Source organism: Mesoplodon mirus (genome assembly GCF_964341445.2).
Source record: "Mesoplodon mirus genome assembly, chromosome: 5".
NCBI classification, from domain to species: Eukaryota; Metazoa; Chordata; class Mammalia; order Artiodactyla; family Ziphiidae; genus Mesoplodon; species Mesoplodon mirus.
This window is the reverse complement of record NC_138980.1, coordinates 148335429-148360270: the sequence shown is the minus strand read 5'-3', so window position 1 is coordinate 148360270 and position 24842 is coordinate 148335429. Positions and strand designations below refer to the sequence as shown.

The following is a 24842-nucleotide window of genomic DNA, read 5'->3' as shown; positions in this document are numbered from 1 at the left end:
ACTAGAATACAAATGGAAATGATTAAAGCTGACCTGATCTATTTAGTTATGCTAGAGACCAATATAACTGTAAACCCTGAAAACTGCTGAGGAATTCCCTGGAGGTCCAGTGGTTAAGACTCTGCGCTTCCACTACAGGGGGCGCGAGTTCGATCCCCAGTCGGGGAACTAAGATCCCACAAGCCACGCGGTGTGGCCAAAAAAACAAAAACAAAAACAAAAACACTGCAGCTACTAAAACCCACTGAAATGACTTTATGCACATTTTCCACATGGAAAAACTAAAAATATATACAACATTTAAATAATGTTTTTATTCTTCCTCTCTGTCTAAAAGGAAGTTGTTTACTAACATGAAATTATTTTTTTAATTGCTTTCCAGTACCTTTCATATGGTCCAGGGTGTTGAATCTGAATTAACTGATTTCGTCCATCAGGAAAAGTTAACTTACACCAACCTAAATTGAGACCTCGATTTACCTTAAGAAGCAAGGAGGAAAGGTAAGTTTTCTAGAAGTATTCTAGAACTGAAAAACAACACCTTCTTTTTAATTAATTTTCAGTAAAAAAAAAAAAAAAGAAGTAGATGAATCATTAAAACTTTATTTTGACTAACTTAAAAGTTTTATTTTACATGGGATATGGGTATTATTCAACCACCACCCTTATATAGATAGTTATCAAAAGAACAAAATACTAGTCCCTCTCTCTATAATGAGTTACCTTTATAAAAATGATGATTTGTCACACCTTTCTGATTTCTGCTAGGAAATCCAATGAGATCAGTAAAGCCTCTTGACGGATTTTATACTTCAAAAAATAGAGATACTGTGGTACTTCATTTTCTTTGTACTATTTCCACAGATTAAAAATAAATAAGTAAATAATAGATTTCAGTCTGAAGTATAATTACCTGTCTCTTTTCAATAAGAGAGCTGAAATTCCAATTCAGGGTTAGAGTAATGCCATCTAAAAAGACAGCATGTACTTTGTCATCAGAGTATGCAAGAAATCTTCCCACGTTGGGTATGAATGATTCTCTCAAAAGCAAAGGCAGTATATTGCTATCATTTATCCCAGGTACCTAAAACCAGAAAATATAAATAGCAGGAAAGAGAGTTATCCACTAATAAGACTGAAATGATTAATGAACACTGAGGCAACTTCAGATTCTCATTCAGAAGTCGAATATTGTAGAACCCTTATGGATGTTTTGACTTTTCCAGAAGTGGCTACCCAAAAGAGTCTATTGTAAGCAGATTAAGTACTAATACCTTTGGAAAGTCACCATTCTGCTGAACTTTACATAGAAAATAGACAAAGATTAGGAACTACAGCAACATATAGGTTTATAATCAAAGCAGTATAGATACAGAAATCAATGTCTGAGAATCACTTCCTCCAAGTCAGCATTAAAAAAAATTTACTTTTACAGTTATGGAAATAGAATGAATACTGTAATATGTTTCAAAATAACTATTTTTCACATACTTCAAATCCAATCAATTCCCCTGCCCTCCCCCTCTAAGAAAAAAGAAAAAACAAACTATATACAGTAAAAGTATAACATAAAAGCCCAATTTTTCAGTGTTTATCTATTAAATGGATTTTTTAAATAAACCAGTATTAATATTACAAAGACTTTCTCGCATGACTTAGATGAAAGTAATTTGAACTTATATGTATGTATACAAATAATAAAACAATTAAAAATATCTTGCTTTAAAATAATTTAAGATACCATTTTCCAGCAGCATATATGATAGTTATGGCTTAAAGAAAGCTTCATCTTGGCACAATGCTGAAGAATTCTGTGAACAAGAAAAATACTACTTAACCATTTGTAAATAATGTCATTTTCCAATTCTAGCAACCCATTCTCACTGCTATACAACACTTTAGGCAAGTAACTCATTTCCACAAAAATACGTTTGGACCTCTTTCTTCCTTAAGCCCCTAGAAGGGAACTACTACTGTTGCTTCCCTTTGTGCTAATCTTACATAGTTAAGGTTATTCCTCTAATTTTTAGCAATGAAATGACTCCAAATGGAGAGGATTTTCAGAATTTGCTCCTTTTTAAGAAGTGACAGATTCACAGCACCTGAAAGGTTTAGCATAGTCTAAGAGTGGTGGGGATGTGAATCAACTGTCCCTAGAAAATCAAATGACCAGTTCTGCTCCTTCAAATCTACTTTAGAAGTTGCTTAGGGCTTCCCTGGTGGCACAGTGGTTGAGAATCTGCCTACTAATGCAGGGGACACGGGTTCGAGCCCTGGTCTGGGAGGATCCCACATGCCGTGGAGCAACTAGGCCCGTGAGCCACAACTACTGATCCTGCGCGTCTGGAGCCTGTGCTACTCAACAAGAGAGGCCGTGATAGTGAGAGGCCCGCGCACCGTGATGAAGAGTGGCCCCCGCTTGCCACAACTGGAGATAGCCCCCGCACAGAAACGAAGATCCAACACAGCAAAAATAAATAAATTAATTAATAAAACTCCTACCCCCAACATCTTAAAAAAAAAACAACAAAAAAAACCCAAAAAGAAGCACCTAAAACCAATCAATTTCTGGAGGTGAAATATAAACAAATACACGCAAAATATATTTAAAAAAAAAGAAGTTGCTTAAACATAAGTTTATAAAACAAATAATTTAATTCAACAATCCACTTTCATTCCTCTCGGTGCCACAGACTGATTAATGAATTAAAAAACATATGAACCAAAGAACCAAACTACAGTTCACCTTCTGTTCATTCTCAGAAATCGTTATTACTCCTAGGATAATAAAGAAGTATGAAAATTCAAATGTATCATCAAATCTTCAACTTGATTACAAGGAACAATAATGATGCCACACGTACCTAGAGAAAGGGCACTTCCTTCCTTCCAGCAGTTGCTTGCCATATGCGGATGTTTCTCCATATTTAACTTCAAATTTCAAAGCCAGAAGTACTTTTTTTTTTAAATAATTGGGATTTTGTTGTTGCTGTTGTTGTTGTTTTAATCTTTATTTATTTATTTGGCTGTGCCGGGTCTTAGTTGTGGCACAAGGGATTTTCGTTGTGGTATGTGGGATCTTTAGCTGCGGCATGCAGGACCTTTTAGTTGTGGCATGCGAACTCTTAGTTGCAACACGTGGGATCTAGTTCCCTGACCAGGGATCGAACCTGGGCCCCCCTGCATTGGGAGTGTGGTAGCCACTGGACCACCAGGGAAGTGCCAAGAAGTACTCTTATAATGACATTGTGATCACTTTATTTTATAAATGATGAGACCAGAAAAGTTGACAGATTTTACTAAAGACATTTCCACTGTACCCGCCAATTCTTAATCTTATCCTAACCACTAGAAAATGTATCAAGTTTCTCAGACACATAACACTTGATTCAGTTGAACGTGAAGCACTTACCTGGTTGCCTGTTTAATTAGAGAACAAACAGAAAATGGACTTCCTGGTCTATCTGGAGGAAGGTTATTTACTGAATAAGTTTTCTCTTCTCTCTGAAAATTAGTTTAAAAATTTTAAAAAGATTCAATAATAAATTTTGGCCATTATTACTTTGCTATTTTTTTCCTTAAAATATGTATTTATACAGTGAAAAGGCAAGCAGTTATCTTAAGTTAATCAACAGCTCATAAAAGGTAACTTTAGAAGGTATTTTATGATGCTTTTCCATTTTCCCTTTTTTTTTAAAAGTCTAGAATTCCTCCTATCAAAAGTTATCCTACTCAAAAATTACATTCTAATAGCCTATAACTTACTGCTCAATTTAAATCTTGGCTGTACTCAAATTAACAAACTAATTTCCCTGTGCATTAACAGGAAACCTACCATAAGCCCCTTTTTCCCTTTAGACAGAAAAAAAAAAAAAAAAAGAAGGCAGCTAAATAGGCTTAAAAAACTGTTTTAATTACTATTTTAATTGAATGACTATATCATTTTGTTATATTTTATTAATGGAAGAACAATTGCTAGTTTGTGTAAGACAATATTATTATTTACAAGCTCAACTTCTTGAATTAGAAAAAAATATTGTTTTGTTATTCCCTCTGAATTTCCTCTTTCTCAGACTCTTTCATGCTAGTGTTTACCAGGACTCTGTCTCCAGCCTTCTCTTCTTATTTCCTGGTTTCTTCCTGGGTAATCCCAGGAGGGTCCAAAACTGTGTTCATAATAAATATCAAAACAGCAACAACTAACATTTATTAAACAGATGATACTATGTGCTAGGTGCTATGCTATGTAGTTTACAAAGGATTATCTCATTTACTCCTCAAAATAATCCTGAGAGATATGAACTATTAATGTCTATTTTTTAGATAAGGAAGCTGAAGCTTGAGGGCTAAGTAGTAGTAGAGGTCTGAATTGAACCACAAGAGAGTGTTGCCCATACTCTACCATCAGTGAGAGAAAATAAGCTTCAAAGTCGGAGCTGGATTCAAATCACAGGTGTGCCTTTCACTACTATAATGATGGGCAGGTTATACAAACTTGTGTTAAGTTTCAGTGCCTACAACCTATGAAATGGGGATACTACCTACCATCCAGATTGTCCCGAGGATTAATGAAATAATACATATATAAAGCAGTTGGGACAGAATTTAGTCTATAGTATGGTACTCAAAAAATAGTCTCTCCTCTTTTATCCTGGACTGTAGACTTGAATATCTAAATCTCTACCGGATATCACAAAGACATTTCAACTTCAACATGTCAAAATGAAATTACCTTCCCTTCAAAATCTGCATTTTTTTTCCCCTCTCTCCTACTTCATATTTACCTCTGGTATGTCAATCATTACATGTTATTCCCTCTTCCTAGAACTCAGCTCCCTCCCTCCATCACCTCCCTTTGTCTGACTAACTCCTACTTTTCCTTCAGCATCAGGGAAGTCATTAAGGAGGTTCCATACGCTAGGTGAAATCCCCTAGTTATGTCTACAAGCACAGAAAACCTCTATTCCTGCTTCTTGGTTTCCATTACAATTTCAATTTAATGTTTTATACTTAATGTTGGTCTTCTCTGCTAGAATGGAGCTTCGTGAAGGTAGGGGCTGAATCTGTTTTGCTGACCTCTGTATCCTCAGCATTTATTAGCACAGTGGGCTAAGTCACATGGTAGGCACTCAAAATATCGCACCTTAATTATTTATGTCTTTCTCTATTGGATACTGAGTCCCTCGAAGGTTCTTGTCTTTTTCCACTGCCTAATTTCATCAATTCTAAAATGCTTATTTTTCACAATTTAACCTCTCTGAAATAAAGATGCATCTTACAATTAAGAGTTTCTTTCAATTACTATCAGGCAGATGGGACTGAACTATAATAGAATTTAAATCTTTTCTGGAAATCTCTTGGTAAGTTAAAAAAATGCCATCATCAATACAGTTTAGGTTTAAAAAATTTTTGGTTTAATCCAGTGCCTGGTACCACCACTCACTGATTAATTCCATAACTTGGCATCATTTTCAACTCCTTCCTCATCCCCACTATCCCGTTCAGTCATTAGCTCTGTCTCCTTAATATTTCTTGGGTCCATTCTTATCTTTCCATTCTCATTACCACTGCCTGGCCCTCATACTTCCTTCTCTGCACTACTATACATGTCTTCTAACTGGTTCTACAGCTTGAAGTGCCAGTGCTTCCCCATCTCAGTTCATCTTCCTCTGAAACGACCTAACAAAAATATGATGTCACTTCCCTACTTAGATCCTGCAGTGGCTCTCCAAAAGCAATAGGGTTTCTCATGCTCCATTAATGAACTGGCTCAACTTGGTCTAATCTCTTCTGTGGACATTTCCCCCACCATTCTACCTCTGTTTTAGTCTACTACAGCCTACCACAGCATTTTCATTTCCTTCAACATTCCATACTGGCCCCAGACTCTTGCCTCCAGTTAGATGACATTTATCTACTGTTCTATGCACTAGCAAAATAGTGTGTTGAACAAGACAAGGCTTACCTCTAGGTGGGTTAGTTAGTAAACAAACATTGATCAATATGAAAATGTCACAAAGTACTAAATGCCAAGAAGAAAAAAAGAGGAGGGTACCTTGATAGGGAGTGTCATGGGTAGCTTCTTTAATCTGGATAGTCAGGAAAAGCTTCCTTGAGGAGGTGACATTTAAATAGAAATTCTAATGACAAAAGGCCAGCCATGCAAAGAGTTGAGCAAGAACAGTGTTCCCTTAGCTATATGCTCCTCTAACATCCAACCCTCTCTTGCATAACTCCTCCTGCCATGTCTTTCTCCAGAAGGCTTTCCTGGAGCCTCCCAAACAGGGTCAGGTACCCTTCCTTATGTGGACCCAAAGCACCAAGTGTTTATCTCTATGGAAGCACTTACACTGTCAGTCCCTGTCAATCTTTCCTCTTTAAATTTTTAATTATACAAGCAATGATACATTACTACTTTTTTGGGGGGGGGCAAGAGTTCAAAAATATAAGATTTCAGTCCCTCCCAACTCTTCCTCCCTCACAAAATCCCAGATTCCTCCCCCAAAGTAACCACTTCAGTTTAGTTTTTATCTGCCCAGATCTTTCCCTGTGCATTTACACATGTATTATATACAGTGATATAATTGGGTTTGGGGTTTGTTTTTTGTTCTTTACACAGAAGATATCACTGTACATCTTCTCATGCAACTTTTTTTTCACTCAACAGCATTTTGGAGATCTTTCAATATCTGTCTTTCTATGCGTCTACATCTTCCTCATTCTTTTAAACTGCTTCTAACATTCCCACGACCCGATCACCACAGCTTATTTCACCATTTTCTACTGATGAACATTTAGATTGCTTCCAGTTTTTCGCTACTACAAACAAGACCACAGTCCACATCCTTGGCCATGCTTCTTTGTATATGTGTGCTCATATTTTTCTAGGATAGATACCTTAGAAGCAGAATTTCTAGCCAATTTTACTTCATATTATCAAGTTGGCCTTCATGAATCAATTTACACTCCAATCAACACTATGAAAGCACCCCTTTTCCCCATACACTTGCTGGCAGTAGATATTATCAACCTTTTGACAATTTGATGAGTGAAAAATATTATATCATTGTTATTTTAATCTGCATTTCTTTGATGCAAGTAGTAAAGTTGAACATGTTTTCAAATACTATGGGTTATATGGCATACTCATTCTTATCCTTTGCTCATTTTTCTATTAGGTTTTTTTTTTGGTCTTTTTATTAATGATTTATAGTGTACAATATTTTCTTCCAGGCCTTTGTCTTTTTTACTTTATCTAATTTAACAGAAGTTAAATATTTAAACTTTAACATACATTTAAAAATTTCAAGCTGATCAAACTTTTCTTTATGCCTTCTGTTTTTTTGTATTGTACTTAAGAAGGCCTTCCCTATCACAACACTATAAACACTGTCCTTCTATTTTCTTTTAATACATATAAAGTTTGGTTTCTTACATTTAGCCCTTTAATCCACCTGGAATTTATTTTGGAATATGGGTTAAAGTAAGGAGCAAACAATTTTACTCCCAAAAGAAAGCCAATTGTTTCTAAATCTTTTCACTCAAGTAGACAGAGGAGAATGAATGTGTTGCTCACTGGGGTCTGAGTGTGTAAAGCCCAAAGCAGTCCACCACAAAGGCACAACTAACTTGTCTGGAAGTTTTATCTCCAAAGCACATGTGATATGTTTGCTTCAGTATAAAAATTATCACCCCCTCCCGATGACACCTTTGAGTAGAACTGAAGCTCCAGGAAGATGTTCCGTATTTGCCTTATAGTTTTTTGAACTCTCGATACATAGCAGTCAGTAGTGTGGATGTATATGCATACCCACTCTATTTGCCTGTTTACTGAATCATCTCATGCACTACACATGTGCGTGCACGCACACACACACACACACACACTACTGGTCATGCTTTCATCTCATTTGCCTGTTTGCCTGCCTGACTGACTACTAGACTGTGAACTCTTGACTGCAAGAACGCTTCATCTTTACCCAGTGCTTAACAGAGTGCCTGCCTACGAATGTTCAATTAATATTTATTGAATAAATACTTTCCTACAAATAGACTTCAGCAGGGAATCTGCTCTAATATATACTAAAATATTTATGAATAAAATGATACTTGGGACTTACTTAAAAATAAATAGGGAGTGGAGGGGGCAGTGGGAAGTATAGATGGAACAAGCTGGGTAATGGGTACATGAAGGTCTGTTACGCTAGTCTTTCTGCTTTTGCATATGTTTGAAATTTTCCCTAGTTAAAAAAAAACTGCTCTAGTTTTAAGTCTCCTTCCTAGCAACCCTGATAATCTTATCACTCAAATACTCTGTAATAGAGAAAAAAAACGTATTATGTTCCATCCTGCAAAGCAAAGCTGTGTGATACTATAGTAATCCCTATAAAAGGGTGGATTTCAAGTATCAGACTGGGAACAAGCAAATTTAGACTATTAACAAAATTTCCACATGATTACATTTTGGTCTGATATATTAAATAGATCATGTTATGTTTCACTGTTTTCAACAACAGAACAATCCTGTTCAGTGTTCTAATTGTATATGAAGATTTAGGAGTTAAGAGGTGTTTTAAATATGCAAGCAACTGTATGTGGAGAGAAAAGAATGTGCTTTTTAATATGCAAATATTAATTCAAAGAAGTATACTGATTCAAAATAATATTGCTGGTTTCAGTGTTTCCTATTGATAAATTCTATGACAGAAGAAATTTAACTTCTGATTTAAACACAAACTGCTTAGGCAAATGGATGACAGAATACTGGATGAGAATACAGCAAAAATAAGGCAGTTAGTAATTACTGTGCCAATGCTGGCAGTAAGATTATATTAATTCTCTAGACTAAGAAGTAGTAGCAAGAAATTTTATAAAAGATCAAATTTCCCATATATATATATATATATTCAGAATTATTTAGAAACAGCTATGTACTAAAAATCTTCTTGAGCTGAGACCTCGTTGTCAACTTACCTCTTCTGATCCTTCTTGAATGGAATAATATGTAAAATAGTTTCCCAAATAAGCTCCTTCTGATTTGAAAACAGATCCATCTCCAGGATAAACCTCTATTGAGTTCATATTTTTGTGGGTAAGTCTAAGGAAAAGAAATAATCATTAAAAAAATATTTTTCTCATTGAGATTAACATATAGATGATGGCAATCATATTAAAAAAAAAGGTAGTATGAAGGTTTTTTTTGCCTATCTAAAAAAATGGATAATTTCATACTCTGCACATCAACCAGCTAAATTAATTTTTTTGCAAAAAATAAACAGAACACCCAGAATTGGTTAATGTATCTATTTCAACTAAGCTCAACATCTAGAAGTCAGGCATCTTGTCTTATCATCCTGGTATCCCACTGCCACTCACAGTGGCTGGTACATTATAGTCATCAAAGCAATGCCCACTGCATAGGAGTTAAATATGGCAACTCCAGAACCTAAAAATAATATTATTCTGTAAAAATGAAACTAGTAGAATCAATACCTGATGGATGAGGTTAGCCATGTGTAAGAGGAGCCACCCCTAAGAGAAGGTGACTGTACCTGGAGCAGCCAAGTACAGTCAAGGTATTGGGTATATAATTTATAAAAACTTAAGCCAAGTCAATTTTATCGAAACGTATATGAAGAACATATTGTCAGAAGGGGGTGGGTTTAGGTCTCATTTGTTTATTTTTGTTTTTATTTCCATTACTCTAGGAGACAGATCCAAAAAGATATTGCTGCAACTTATCTTTTGAACACTCTTTGGAGTGTTCTGCCCATATTTTCCTCTAGGAGTTTTATGGTTCCCAGTATTACATTTAAGTCTTTAATCCATTTTGAGTTTATTTTTGTATATAGTGTTAGAGAATGTTCTAATTTCATTCTTTTACATGTAGCTCTCCAGTCTTCCCAGCACCACTTATTGAAGAGACTGTTTTTTCTCCATTGTATAGTCTTGCCTCCTTTGTCATAGATTAATTGACCAGAGGTGCGTGGATTTATTTCTGCACTTTCTATCCTATTCCATTGATCTATATGTCTGTTTTTGTGCCAGTACCATACTACTCTGATTACTGTAGCTTTGTAGTATAGTCTGAAGTCAGGGAGCCTGATTCTTCCAGCTCCATTTTTCTTTCTCAAGATTACTTTGGCTATTTGGGGTCTTTTGTGTCTCCATACAAATTTTAAGATTTTTTTGTTCAAGTTCTATGAAAAATGCCATTGGTAATTTGATAGGGATTGCAATGAATCTGTAGATTGCCTTGGGTAGTACAGTCATTTTAACAATGTCGATGTTTCCAATCTAAGAACACGGTATATCTTTCCACCTGTTTGTGTCGTCTTCAATTTCTTTCATCAGTGTCTTACAGTTTTCAGAGTACAGGTCTTTTGTCTCCTTAGGTAGGTTTATTCCTAGGTATTTCATTCTTTTTGATGTGATGGTAAGTGGAATTGTTTCTTTAATTTCTCTAAGTTTCTCTAAACCTAATTAAACTTAAAAGCTTTTGCACAGCAAAGGAAACCATAAACAAAACGAAAAGGCAACCTATGGACCGGTAGAATATATCTGCAAATGATGCTACTGACCAGGGATTAATTTCCAAAATATATAAACAGCTCATACAGCTCAATATCAAAAAAACAAACAACCCAATTAAAAACTGGGCAGAAGATCTAAATAGACATTTCTCCAAAGAAGACATACAGATGGCCAACAGGAACATGAAAAACTGCTCAATGTTGCTAATTATTAGAGAAATGCAAATCAAAACTACGATGAGGTATCACCTCACACCAGTCAGAATGGCCATCATCAAAAAGATCACAAATAACAAATGTTGGTGAGGATGTGGAGAAAAGGGAACCCTCCTACACTGTTGGTGGGAATGTAAATTGGTGTAGCCACTATGGAGAAGAGTATGGAGGTTCCTTAAAAAACTAAAAATAGAGTTATCATATGATCCAGCAGTCCCACTCCTGGGTACATATCCAGAAAAGATGAAATCTCTAATTCGAAAAGATACATGCACCCCAATGTTCATAGCAGCACTATTTACAATAGCCAAGACACAGAAGCAACCTAAATGTCCATTGACAGATGAATGGATAAAGAAGATGTGGTATAATATACAATGGAATACCACTTGGCCTTAAAAAAGAATGAAATAATGCCATTTGCAGCAACATGGATGGACCCAGAGATTATCATGCTAAGTGAAGTAAGCCAGACAGAGAAAGACAAGTATTGTATGATATCACTTACATGTGGAATCTTAAAAAACAAAACAAAACAAAACAAATGAACTTATTTGTAAAACGGAAATAGACCCACAGACATAGAAAACAAACTTGTGGTTACCAAAGGGGAAAGGGGAGGAGGGATAAATTGGGAGTTTGGGATTAACATATACACACTACTATATATAAAATAGATAACCAACAGGGACCTACTGTAGCACAGAGAACTATACTCAATATTGTGTAATAATCTATAAGGGAAAAGAATCTGAAAAAGAATATATGTATATACATACACACACACATACATATATATGTATAACTGAATCACTTTGCTGTACACCTGAACCTAATACAACATTGTAAATCAACTATACTTCAACAAAAAATTTTTTAAAATAAAAGTAAACACTAGTCACTAGAGAGGTGTACTTTGTGGTAGAATAGGGATAATTCAATAGAATAGTTCAGACACAGAGGAGACATTCAGTGAATATTTGTGGCATGAATGGTGGCTGAAATCTCTCCTAGGCTAGCTAACTTCTCCTCTAATTCCATGATCAACAGGCATCCTTCTGATGTGACTAATTCAGATGACTAGATCCCCTATTGCTTGGAAGGGGTATCCTAAATAACTGGCAAAACACTTCATTCACAAGCAAAACTAATCCCTCATTGGCTTTGGAGTTGTCACAAAAATCTTGTGAATACGGTTAATGTGAATTAGTCACAAGACATCTATGTGGACTAATAAAATTATTAATTAAATTTTATTCAGTTTTAATTAAATTTAATTTAAATTAAATTTTATTAGTACACATAGAGATCTGTAAAACTCAGGGCCAAACACAGGAGAATGGTGGCCCCAGGCAAAACTGTACTCACGGGGGAGTCTATCCACAAGGCTAGTCCTATACCCTCTGTGACATTGCTAAATAGCTCCGAATGCAACACAAGTGCCTTACCTATAGGTAATACCCTTGAACCAAACCACTTTCACTAGTTCAGGATAGGAATATTCTTCTTCACCAAACTGTCTCTGTGAAAGTGAATCACAAAAATTCCACCTGTGAAGGACAAAATACAAGCTATTAATTCTGGTTGCCTAACATAATTACCTTTAGAAGTGAACAGAACAGTGCTACTGTAGTAAGATTTATTTCTCGAAGTCATTAGATCAAAGAAAAGTAAAAATTAATATGCAAGTGCATTAATGAAATTTAAAACTACAGTTGACCCTTGAACAACATGGGGGTTGGGGGCACTAACCCCAGTGCAGTAGAAAACCGAGTACTGTTATCTCTGCCTCAAAAACAAAGGAGTTTATAAATGACTCACCCAAGGGCAGGAAGCTGAAACAGTTTGGATAAAATCAGGACTCAAACCCTAGTTCTGTTGATTCCCCAAATTGTGATCTCTAATCGAACACAAACTTTCCCCCCATACTTAGTTCATTTAAACATCTGAAAAATAAAAATACAAGCACTATATTTATTAAAAAAACCCTGCGTATAAGTGGACCCACACAGTTCAAATCCGTGTTGTCCAAGAGTCAACTGTAATCTTATTTTTCCATGTATTTTTCTTAGTATTTCTAATAATCTCATTATTGAATCTCAGCATAAATACATAAATTAAGTTTCACTAACCTTTAAAATTTAGGATTCAAAGAATAAATATTTACTGAAATATCTATGGTGAGCCAGGCACTGTGCAATACACACTATGGATATGACACCCAAGAAAGCAGACATGGTCCCTGGCCTCAATGGAGATTCTATCTAGCAGGGACATAAAGTAGTAGATACTGAACATAAAGGAAAGAGAATTACTGTATGCTATGGGATTGTATAGAGCCTAATCTAATCTAGGGACTTCAGAATAATGACCCTAAGGAAGAAAGGCTTATTTATGCTAAGACCTGGAAATGAGCATAAGTTAGCGAGCTGAGAGAGATAAAGGGAGTGTTCCTGGCATGGAAAGAGTAGGTGCCGTGGTAAAAGAAAGCTTGGGCGAGAATTCTATGGACCGCAAGAAGTCCAGTTTAGCAAGAGTAGAGAAAGCAAGGGCAAGAGTGGTGATGATTACAGACCCACGAAGAGACCATGTAACGGAAGGCCTGTTAAGCCATGCCTGAGGATAATGGATTTCAATCAAGGCCAGGGGCCAGTTATTGAAAAACTGTTAATTTAGAAGCATAAATCTCTTTTGATGTGTACTTTATAATACTGGAATTCCCAATTCTAACTACATAATCATGACAAGGCTAAAAATCATTCCCATTTTTTGTTTCCAATAACAAATATGTACTCAGACTACCTGGGATCATATCCCAATTCTACAAGCACTAGGTGTGAGACTGTGCTTGGGTTATTTAACATTTCTGTGTCTCAAGTTCCTCTACAAAATGGGGCTGATAATAGTACCTACCTCATGGGGTTGCTATGAGGACAAAATAGGTAAAGTATAACCATGCCTGGCACAAAGTAAGTGCTCTGTGTTAGCTATTATCATTATTACTACACTACTTATACAGAGTTCATGTTACAAATCTATAACCATTAGGCTATTCATTTCTTAGTGAAGGTAAAAGGTTTGTACCTAGCCATCCAGAAGCCTCTCCATCTCTATCCCTGTTGAAGACGGACATATTTACAGTCAGTTAACCAAAGACAAGGGTGTCCTCTGAGGCTATGTATGAAAGAAAGAACCCATGATCACACACTTGTCAGGTCCATGCTCCAGCAAAAGAGCTAACAGGTTCCACTAAGCAGCAGTGGATGCTTCCCAGGGCTCGCTCCCACAGAGCTCTGTGCCGTCACTTACCACACTTTAACAATCTTTTCAGTGATAGTGACCCTTACTAGACTCTAAGCTCTTAGAAAGCAGGGACTCTTAATCATCTCTACAGTCTCCATGCTTAACAAAGTACCTAGTGTAGTCAGCCTTCCACCAACATCCAATGCATGGATGTAAAGTAAGAAATATAAGCAACACATTAGCTGGGGACATTATTTACTATCCGTTACAAGCAAAGTTTTAGATCAACTGAACTTTCCTTATGCATGGTATCAGATGATTCAGAAAGAAATATGATCCTTAGGTAAGGTCTGGTTCTGACAAAAGCATTAGGACAAATAAGTCATTCTTCCATTACCTGTGCAGGTGTGGGACAGGACAGCTTAGTAACAGGGCCCTGGGAAGAATAGAAACTTCTTTTCCTCTTTCCTCAGAAACGTCAGAAGTTAAAATTCTCTTCTGGGTGATATCTGCATCAGTTCCAGATATATTGCTGATTTTATTATGAAAACGAAGTGCTAAAGACAAAGGATATTCCCATTGCTCTGGACAGGAGGCCACAGACCAGCACTGCTTCACCCACGTGTATACACATGTGTCTTTTGTCCCAGGTGAAGACAGTGCCTCCCTCACTTCAGTTCCATTTACACAACTCTTCTCTAAAGGTTCTTTGGGTTTCGTGATCTGATAATAAAGGTCATTTTCTTTATTCTTCAGTCTCTGTCCTGATAAACTTCCATATGTACAGATTTTGCCAGCTTTTTCAACTAGTTTGTCCTTTTTGGCTTTATTAATTTTTTCTGACAGTACTATAGATGAGTCTGGCTTCTGGCTTACTTTACACAAAAAATGTACTGTAAATTCATGCTGAGATTTGGGCAGGCAAAGGTATGCGTGACCATCTAAAGATGATATCTTCACGGTGCCACTCTGCATACATATCATGCCATCATCAGTATCAAGACCGGGCCATCTGACTTCTGAGATGTCAGTGAATATATGCTGAGTTGACGGGAGAAAAAGGGATGGTATTTTCTGTTAACAGTCCAATTTTTCCATACATTTGATACTTACATATTACTTAAGAAAGCTCTTAAAGTTGTGTGTTCTACTACCTAGAAAGAATGAAAAATGTCAGCCTATATATGGTTTTCCAGAGAACACTTGATACTGTTAAGATTATTTCTTAGAAAAGTAGACATAAAACACACACACACACACTCTCTGACAAAAAGGACAGAAAAGAAGAAAAAGGAAAATCATCTTGGTTATATTTAATGTTAAACGTATTTTGATTTAAAGTGTACAATGAATCAGAGATAAATAGATTTGCAGCCCCTCCCCAAAAGTCTATTCTGAAAAATATAAATGAGGGAACACCAGTATGAAAAGCAATCATAACCTAAATGGTATGGAACCAGCATAAAAATCACTGACAGAACAATTCAGAGAACACAGAAACAGACTCAACCGTATCTCAAAATGTTACATATGATAACATAAGTTTTTCAAAACAAGGGGGGAAAGGGAGAATTACATATTTAATAAATGGTACAGAAATTATTGAACAGCATTTGGGAAATGCTATCTCAAAGGATTATCACATGGACTAAATAGGATAACATGTATAAGGTACTCTTCCTACATAGCACCAGGTACAGCACACACTAAAATAAATTCCGGGTGCCTTAAAGGGTAATATTTTTTAAAAAATCGAATTACTGGAGCTTCCCTGGTGGCGCAGTGGTTGAGAGTCCGCCTGCCAATGCAGGACACACGGGTTCGAGCCCTGGTCTGGGAAGATCCCACATGCCACGGAGCAGCTGGCCCCATGAGCCACATTTACTGAGCCTGCGCGTCTGGAGCCTGTGCTCCGCAACAAGAGAGGCCGCGATAGTGAGAGGCCCGCGCACCGCGATGAGGAGTGGCCCCCACTTGCCACAACTAGAGAAAGCCCTCGCACAGAAACGAAGACCCAACACAGCCATAAAAAAAAAAAAAAAAAAAAAAATCGAATTACTCAAAGGTAAACTGATCTGGACCAACAGCAAACAGATTCATGATAGGTAACAGTGCCTGTTGCATCTTTTCATATAAGATAAAAACGGCAAGTGTCACATAACAGTCTTTTAATCAGTTAGGCTTGCCAAACTACACATTTCACCTTCCATTTATATAAAACCTTAGATTTACGAAAACTACTGTCAAGAAAGCCTCGTAAATTTACAGTGCTATCTATGTGTACAGATATTAGTGTGCTAAAATTAAGGGAAGTATTCATACCATTTGCAGCAACATGGATACAACTAGAGATTACCGTACTAAGTGAAGTAAGTCAGAAAGGGAAAGACAAATACCATATGATATCACATATATGTGGAATCTAAAATGTGGCACAGGGCTTCCCAGGTGGCGCAGTGGTTAAGAATCCACCTGCCAACGCAGGGGACACGGGTTTGAGCCCTGGTCTGGAAAGATCCCACATGCCACGGAGCAACTAAGCCCGTACGCCACAACTACTGAAGCCCGCATGCCTAGGGCCCGTGCTCCGCAACAAGAGAAGCCACCACAATGAGATGCCCATGCACCACAACGAAGAGTAGCCCCTGCTCACTGCAACTAGAGAAAGCCCGTATGCAGCAATGAAGACCCAACGCAGCCAAAAATAAAACAAATAAATAAATAAATATAAATAAACAAAATGTGGCACAAGAACCTATCTACAAAACAGAAACAGACTCACAGACATAGAGATCAGACTTGTGGTTGCCAAGGGGGTGGGGGGGGGAAGGGAGAGGGATGGACTGGGAATTTGGGGTTGGTAGATGCAAACTATTGCATTTAGAATGGATAAACAAGGTCTACTGTATAGCACAGGGAACTATATCCAATCTCCTGGGATAAACCGTAATGGAAAAGAATATTAAAAAAAAAGAATGTCGGGCTTCCCTGGTGGCGCAGTGGTTCAGAGTCCGCCTGCCAATGCAGGGGACAAGGGTTCGTGCCCCAGTCCGGGAAGATCCCACATGCCGCGGAGTGGCTGGGCCCGTGAGTCATGGCCGCTGAGCCTGCACGTTCGGAGCCTGTGCTCTGCAATGGGAGAGGCCACAACAGTGAGAGGCCCACGTACCGCAAAAAAAAAAAAAAAAAAAAAAAGAATGTCTATATGTGTATAACTGAGTCACTTTGCTGTACAGCAGATTGGCATGACATTGTAAATCAACTATACTTCAATTAAAAAAATTATTAAAAAGTTAAGGGCAGTATTCATTGATGGCAAAGCTGCTTTATAAGGATGGTTCAGACAATTCTTTTTTCTAGAATTAGACAACCTAATGATCCTACTGCAGCATCAGCAGCGAGTTACGTAGTTTCAATGAATACTACGTAACCACTCAAAAGATACAGTGGATGGACTTCCTTGGTGGCTCAGTGGTTAAGAATCCACCTGCCAATACAGGGGACACAGGTTTGATCCCTGGTCCGGGAATATCCCACATGCCGTGGAGCAACTAAGCCTGTGCGCCACAACTATTGAGCCTGCGCTGTAGAGCCTGTGTGCAACAACTACTGAAGCCCGTGCGCCACAACTACTGTGCGCCACAACTACTGAAGCCCGCATGCCCTAGAGCCCATGCACTGCAAATACTGAGGCCACGTGCCGCAACTACTGAAGCCCATGCGCCTAGAGCCCGTGCTCCCCAACAAGAGAAGCCACCGCAATGAGAAGCCTGTGCACCGCAACAAACAGTAGCCCCCGCTCACCGCAACTAGAGAAAGCCCGCGTGCAGCAACAAAGACCCAATGCAGACAGGAAAAAAAAAAAAAAAAGATACAATGGAAAAAAACGGCCTTGTAAACTAAGTTATTAGCTTACAATTTTTCTTGACTCCTTTGCCATGAGACAATACAACAGAAAATTACTCAGTAAGCAGGCAAGCATCATGACTGTAGCAGAAAGTACTTAAGAGACACAGTCTTCAGAGTCAGATAGACTGGGTTCAGATACTGACTTTTCCACTTAGAAAAATTTCATGGACATATTAGGTAAACTCTCTGAGATTTAGTTCCCTCACCTGTAAAAAGGGGTTTGGCAGGTAGCCAATACACCTGGTTTTGATTGTTTGGACATCCACTTTGATCAACAGGTACCCATGCCATACTGGTGTTATTAAATATTTTTAATACTATTCCTAGTTCTTGGCACATAGTAAACCCTCAAGAAATGATGGTTATTATTACTCCTAAAAGTTCAAAATAGAATGAAAGAATAAAATGTGTATACCCGTAAATAATTACACATCTCTACTACACATTAACAAATAACTACACATAAGCTACTTAAAATGGCCACAAAATTTGTTAATTTTGACACCTCTGAGAATCAAAAAGTCACCAATCTGTAAAGTTCTGAGTATAATCCTCTTCTACAAAAAAAAAGGCAGAGAGTCATCAAAAAATCTACAAACAATAAATGCTGGAGAGGGTGTGGAGAAAAGGGAACCCTCTTGCACTGTTGGTGGGAATGTAAATTGATACAGCCACTATGGAGAACAGTATGGAGGTTCCTTAAAAAACTAAAAATACAACTACCATATGACCCAGCAATCCCACTACTGGGCATATACCCTGAGAAAACCATAATTCAAAAAGAGTCACGTGGGCTTCCCTGGTGGCGCAGTGGTTAAGAATCCGCCTGCCAACACAGGGGACACGGGTTCAAGCCCTGGTCCAGGAAGATCCCACATGCCGTGGAGCAACTAAGCCCGTGTGCCATAACTACTGAGCCTGTGCTCTAGAGCCCGTGAGCCACAACTACTGAGCCTGCATGCCACAACTACTGAAGCCCATGCACCTAGAGCCCATGCTCCACAAGAGAAGCCACTGCAATGAGAAGCCTGCACACCGCAACAACAAGTAGCCCCCACTTGCCACAACTAGAGAAAGTCCGCACGCAGCAACGAAGACCCAATGCAGCCAAAAATAAAATAAATTAAATATATAAATTAATTTAAAAAAAGAGTCATGTACCCCAAGGTTCATGGCAGCACTATTTACAATAGCCAGGACATGGAAGCAACCTAAGTGTCCATCGACAGACGAATGGATAAAGAAGATGTGGTACATATATACAATGGAATATTATTACTCAGGCATAAAAAGAAACAAAATTGAGTTGTCTGTAGTGGGGTGGATGGACCTAGAGTCGGTCATATAGAGTGAAGTCAGAAAGAGAAAAATAAATACCATATGCTAACACATATATATGGAATATATATAGAATCTAACACATATATATGCTAACACATATAAATGGTTCTGAAGAACCTAGGGCAGGACAGGAATGAAGACACAGACATAGAGAATGGACCTGAGGATGCAGGGAGGGGGAACGGTAAGCTGGGACGAAGTGAGAGAGCGGCATGGACATATATACACTACCAAACGTAAAACAGATAGCTACTGGGAAGCAGCTGCATAGCACAGGGGGATCAGCTCGGTGCTTTACAACCACCTAGAGGGGTGGGATAGGGAGGGTGGTAGGGAGACGCAAGAGGGAGGGGATATGGGGATATATGTATATGTATAGCTGATTCACTTTGTTATACGGCAGAAACTAACACAACATTGTAAAGCAATTATACTCCAATAAAGATGTTAAAGGAAAAAAAAAAGGCAGAGAGATAAACTATATAACTTCTGTGTCTCAATGTACAAAATATCAAAACACCCTAGTCTGTGGAAATATATAGGCCTATGTGTTCTATAGCAACATGTCTATGCTCAAAGTGTCATGAAGAAAAAGACTAAATATTAAACTACCTGTTTGTAATTACTTGTCCTCAAATATTTGTTTTAAAAATGAAGTTTAAAAAATATTACCTTTTTCCTTTCAGAAGGTATGATGCTTTCAGATAAAAAAGGGCAAGTAGCAAAGGAGTTACGGAAATCCAGGGCTCGCTGTAGCTGCTCCTACAAAAAGAAATACAAAGTAGTTTTAAAAAATGATTTGAAAATCAACTTAGAATGACAGTAATCTGGAATACTAACTACTTTCCATATTCTGGCCACCTGAACGATATTTTAGTATTAAAAAGAGTAGTTTTTGTGTCATCTTTACTTACTCGGTACGTGCTAATAACAAAGTGTGTCCTTTGGCGAATTCTTTCTGGTTGTTGTAAAGGATGTGCTGAAATAGGAGGTGCTTTTTCAAATAAAAATTCAGAGCCACAGGGAGAAAGCTGCAATCTGGAACCATCAACATATTGTACTTGCACTGAGTCATCTTCATAAAGTACTATTTGCACTTCAGCCGCCATTATTGTGACTATGGCTAAAATATCCTTCCAAGGCAAAGGCTGAGGAAATAAGAAATACAGTAGCACCAAATAGTTCTCTTCATGTACAAAAGTTCTATCAAAATAAGTGGATGAACATAAGCAAAACACAAAATTGCCATTGCATTTACTTTTGTTGAATGAAAAGTGATTATCTTGCTATACACGCTTATGTGATCTGAATGCCTTCATTAACCCCAAGGGCTCTACTTCATTGTGGAAGATAACTGAGAGGGAGATGGCCCACCAAGTTATAAATGCTCTTATCATTTTAGTAGCTTTACTTCTGAAGTTTAACTTCTGAAAACTGTATGCTCGGTATCTCATTTCAAACAACAAGCAAATTCCATCTTTGCAAAAAGAATACAGCAAATCATTTGTAGGACATGTAAAAGGCAGGCCAAAAGTAACTATTAGGCCTAAGGGAAAAGAACACCTGGATTCTTGCCCCTAGCCTGGCATTAAGGAAGTAGATCCATGTCACGACTCAGAAAGCTAATTAACCACCTAGTGTCTTAGATTCATCCTTATTTCATTGAATTCAATTTCCTCTTCTTTACCTCTGAAATGTCTCTGTATTTTCACTTACACTTTCCATATAGGTATGACGCAAGGGGAATGGAGGGCTGGGTTCCAAGTCCACTAGCTCATAGCTATAAACCACAGGTTGGCTGGGTTGGTTGTTTCCTTATTTGTAAAATGGGGGAAACAGGATCGTTGTGGGGATTACATGAGACAACATGTATGACAGTGCCAGGAGTGTGAATGTTGCCTTGTAGGAGCTCAGTAAATTTTATGATTCTTTCTAAAACTAACTCCATCCCCTTCTAGGACATCATCTCCTTCTGTTACTCAGGTGATAAAGTTTCACCTGTCAGAAAAAAAAACTTTCCATAGATACCACTTTCCCCAGTTTACCTCTATTTCCTACCAATAAACTTCTCAGGTATAGTATCCACTCAGTGTCAGCTTTCTCTCCCAACAATCTTTGATGAATTGCAATCCAGCTTTCTCCTCCACCTTTCTACTGAAATTGTTTCACAGCGGTCACCAGTATCTTCCTATACCCAATGACTTCAGTCTTCACCCTACTAAACTGGTCAACGTGTGACAATGTTGTCTATCTTCCCTTGCACCAAACTTCCTTTTCCTCTGCCTTTTATTTAAAAAAAAAAGGGTGGGGGGTGCGCCATGGTCCCTCCTCCACCACCCCCTCTATATCTATTGCTTTTTTTTAGTTTAATCATTCCTTTTCTTCACCATTCTCTCAAATCAAGGATTCATCAGCACCTGACCTTATTTAGTCCCCATTTCATCTCCTCTTACTAGATACACTCATGTTGCTTTTATGCCCACCCTTGCTTTTTAAAAAAAATCGTACCCCTTTTCAATGTATATAATTAGCTACATATGATATAGCCTATAATCTTTTGCAGAATATGTCAGCATATAAGTAAATATTAAACCAATATTAAATGATCTCTCCTGAGAAGATTCACACAACTTTAATCATTTTCTTCCTCTAGAGAACTTCCAAATCTACCTGACCTCTCTCCAGAGCTTCCAGTTGCCTGCAGGACCTCTCTTCATGTCCCTGTTCCACAGATACATCAAACTCCACATGACTAAAATGGAACTTAATCACTCCCACCAAAAGCAGACTTCTGTAACACCCCCTAATTCACTTTCACTCTTAACTCCCTGGAGGCCAGTCTACAAACAGTAGCTAGAGGGACCTTTTAAAATAAATGAGATCTTACCCTTCTTGACTTACAACCCAACATTTGCACTTAGATAAAACCCGAATTCTTTTTTTAAAAATTAATTTATTTTATTTATTTATTTTTGGCTGCATTGGGTCTTCTTTGGTGTGCACGGGCTTTCTCTAGTTGCAGCGAGCGGGGGTTACTCTTCGTTGTGGTGCGCAGGCTTCTCATTGCGGTGGCTTCTCTTGTTGCAGAGCACAGGCTCTAGGAGCACGGGCTTCAGCAGTTGTGGCACACCGGCTCAGTAATTGCGGCTCACGGGCTCTAGAGCACAGGCTCAGTAGTTGCAGTGCATGGGCTTAGTTGCTCCTTGGCATGTGGGATCTTCCCGAACCAGGGCTCGAACCCATGTCCCCTGCATTGGCAGGTGGATTCTTAACCACTGCACCACCAGGGAAGCCCAAAACTCAAATTCTTAACCACAGCCTATAAAAGCCATACAACCTGCCCCCATCTATCTCTCCAATGTCATCTTCTACCTCTCCAGTGTCATCTCCTAACCCTCTCCTCCTTGTTCAGGACAACTTAGCTACATTGGCCTTTTTAATGTTTTTTTAAGGAAGCTGTATTGCATGTCAGAACCTTTGCACTGTTCCTTCCGCCTAGCATGTCCTTTCCCTGGCTCACCAGCCTTTCCATGGCTGGTTCTTTGGCACCATTAATATCTCAGCACAAATATCTAACTTCCTCAAAGGCCTAACTTGACCAGTTAAAGTTGTTCCCAACCATCTCCCAATCACTTTTTATCCATTTCATCGTTTTTCTTCATAATATCTATTACTATCAAAACTATTCTATTTATTTACTTGCTTTTAGTCTTTTCCCACTAGGACATAAACTCAATCAGAGCAGGGCCCTCATCTGTCTTATTCACAGTTCTATCCCTAGCATCTAAAACAATACTTGACCAATAATAAGGATGCAATAAATTTTTTGAAATGATAAATATATAAGTAATATATAAGAATATATAAGTGAATTTTAAAATTCTTGCTCCTCCTGAATTTGCAATTTGAGTTAATGGCATCTCAATGTTAGCAATATTTGATTTCTCAGTGTTTCCCTTTACATCCAAGTAACAAGTCCTGTTGATTTTGTCAGTCTCTCCCATAAATCTGGCTCCTCCTTTTCCTATTTCAGGCCTCAACTTTCCCCTCCATTCCTGTAAACTGTCTGGGAACTTTTTCCAATTTTTCCCCTCTCCAATCCATTTCCAGTACTGCCCTCACAAGTAACTTTACACAACCCGACCATACCAACTGCTTTACATCACTTGTCTACATACTTGTTAAACGGCAATAAATATTCATAGCAATAAATACATTTATATTGCAGCTATACGTATCATATATATGTATGATATCAACTTGCTATTTCTGAAAAAATCAAGTGCAGATACACAGTTGGAAAACATTTTCTGATAACAATTGGAAAAAGGTCTTTATCTTTAGCCAAGTTTTCTTTTTTTTTTTTTAACAGCTTATTGGGATATAATTGTTGTTTAGATTATTTAAACAATCAAGCACACACAAGAAACAGTAGAAGTGTCTAAAGTTCCTGGCATCATAAAAAAAATAATCCAGCTCCAACCTAAATTTCCAGCCTCATCTCTACTGTCTTATTCCTGTTTGTGTTTTCACTACCCAGCACATTACGTCCGAGTATATTTAACGATCAAAAAGCCACAAGTTTGTTCTTGACATAAACGGGAACCTCATTTTTCAAAATGCGCTATCTAGTTACAGAAAAAGCCTCATCAAAACAACAACCAACGTCTTAAACTCACACAGCAAGCAGTTCTGAGCTGAAAAGTCGTGTTAATGAGGACAATCAACGGCCCTTGTGCTTTTAATTTGCCAAAATGGTCGGAGTAGAAACGTCTGCGCCTGCCCACGACTGCTTCTCGAGGAATTTGTCTTGAGTTTAACAAATTACCAGCAAGTTATGTTTCGCGATGAAAGAAAACAATCATAACCGAGAAGAGTAAGGCCACAGGGAGAGTATTTGGCGGTCTTTCGTCGAGTCCGAGGAGCGGAGGAGCAGCGGCAGCAGCAGCGACAGCTCTGACCCCGGAGAGAAAGCGAAGGCAAACAGCTGCGATTCAAACTTTCCCGCACCCTAGAAAAGCCGCCCCACTTTACAAATGAAGACCGGAAGTCCCGACCTGACCTCGCCCTCCGCTCTCATGGGGGCGGGACCGGAAGTAGGGGAGGCGGGGCTCCCAGTCCGGAAGCTGGTCCGCTCCTCTCCGGTTTTTACTTCCGGTACCCCACAAGGAACTGGTCTGACCTGGTTGTTTCAAACGTGGTTGGGACTCGCATTCTGATGGTCTATCTGAGATAGCTACAGAGGTGTAATTTAGTGGAGTAATGCTTATTTAAATAATCTAAGCAATTATACGTCAATAAAGCCGTTAAAAAAATTGGGCAAAGATAGAGACCTTCTTTTCCTAGTTTGGTATCAGAAAATGTCTTTCAACAGTTCTCTGCACCTTTTAAATCTTTTTCTACAATGGCAAGTGGATGCGTCTGCTATATTTATTTATTTCCATTAAAACAAGTATTTATGGAGAGCCTTTTATGTGCTGGGCGTGCTCAGGATAAAGCAGTGAATGAGACCCAGGGTTGAGGATGGGGTCTAGAGATTAACTGGAAAGAAACGACTGGACAATAATTTGACCACAGTTGTGATAAGTGTTCCTAAGATAA

At 38.1% G+C, this 24842-nt stretch overlaps 1 protein-coding gene across 2 annotated transcripts in view; it reads right to left on the bottom strand.

The window, feature by feature from the left end:
• Positions 1-24270, bottom strand: part of LOC309804778 (uncharacterized protein C5orf34 homolog) — a 33727-nt gene extending 9457 nt beyond the window's left edge. The window contains exons 1-10 of one of the 2 annotated variants that reach the window (XM_082622358.1): positions 23921-24270; positions 20156-20389; positions 19914-20003; positions 14389-15032; positions 12197-12298; positions 8974-9097; positions 3413-3504; positions 1742-1811; positions 914-1084; positions 386-480 (exon numbers count right to left, since the gene is read on the bottom strand). In XM_082622358.1, coding sequence (XP_082478484.1) covers positions 386-480; positions 914-1084; positions 1742-1811; positions 3413-3504; positions 8974-9097; positions 12197-12298; positions 14389-15032; positions 19914-20003; positions 20156-20350 — 1583 coding nt within the window. In that variant the 5' untranslated portion in view covers positions 20351-20389; positions 23921-24270. The remainder of the gene's footprint in view (positions 1-385; positions 481-913; positions 1085-1741; positions 1812-3412; positions 3505-8973; positions 9098-12196; positions 12299-14388; positions 15033-19913; positions 20004-20155; positions 20390-23920) is intronic. The other variant, XM_082622359.1, reaches the window with a different exon arrangement.
• Positions 24271-24842: the final 572 nt, after the last annotated feature.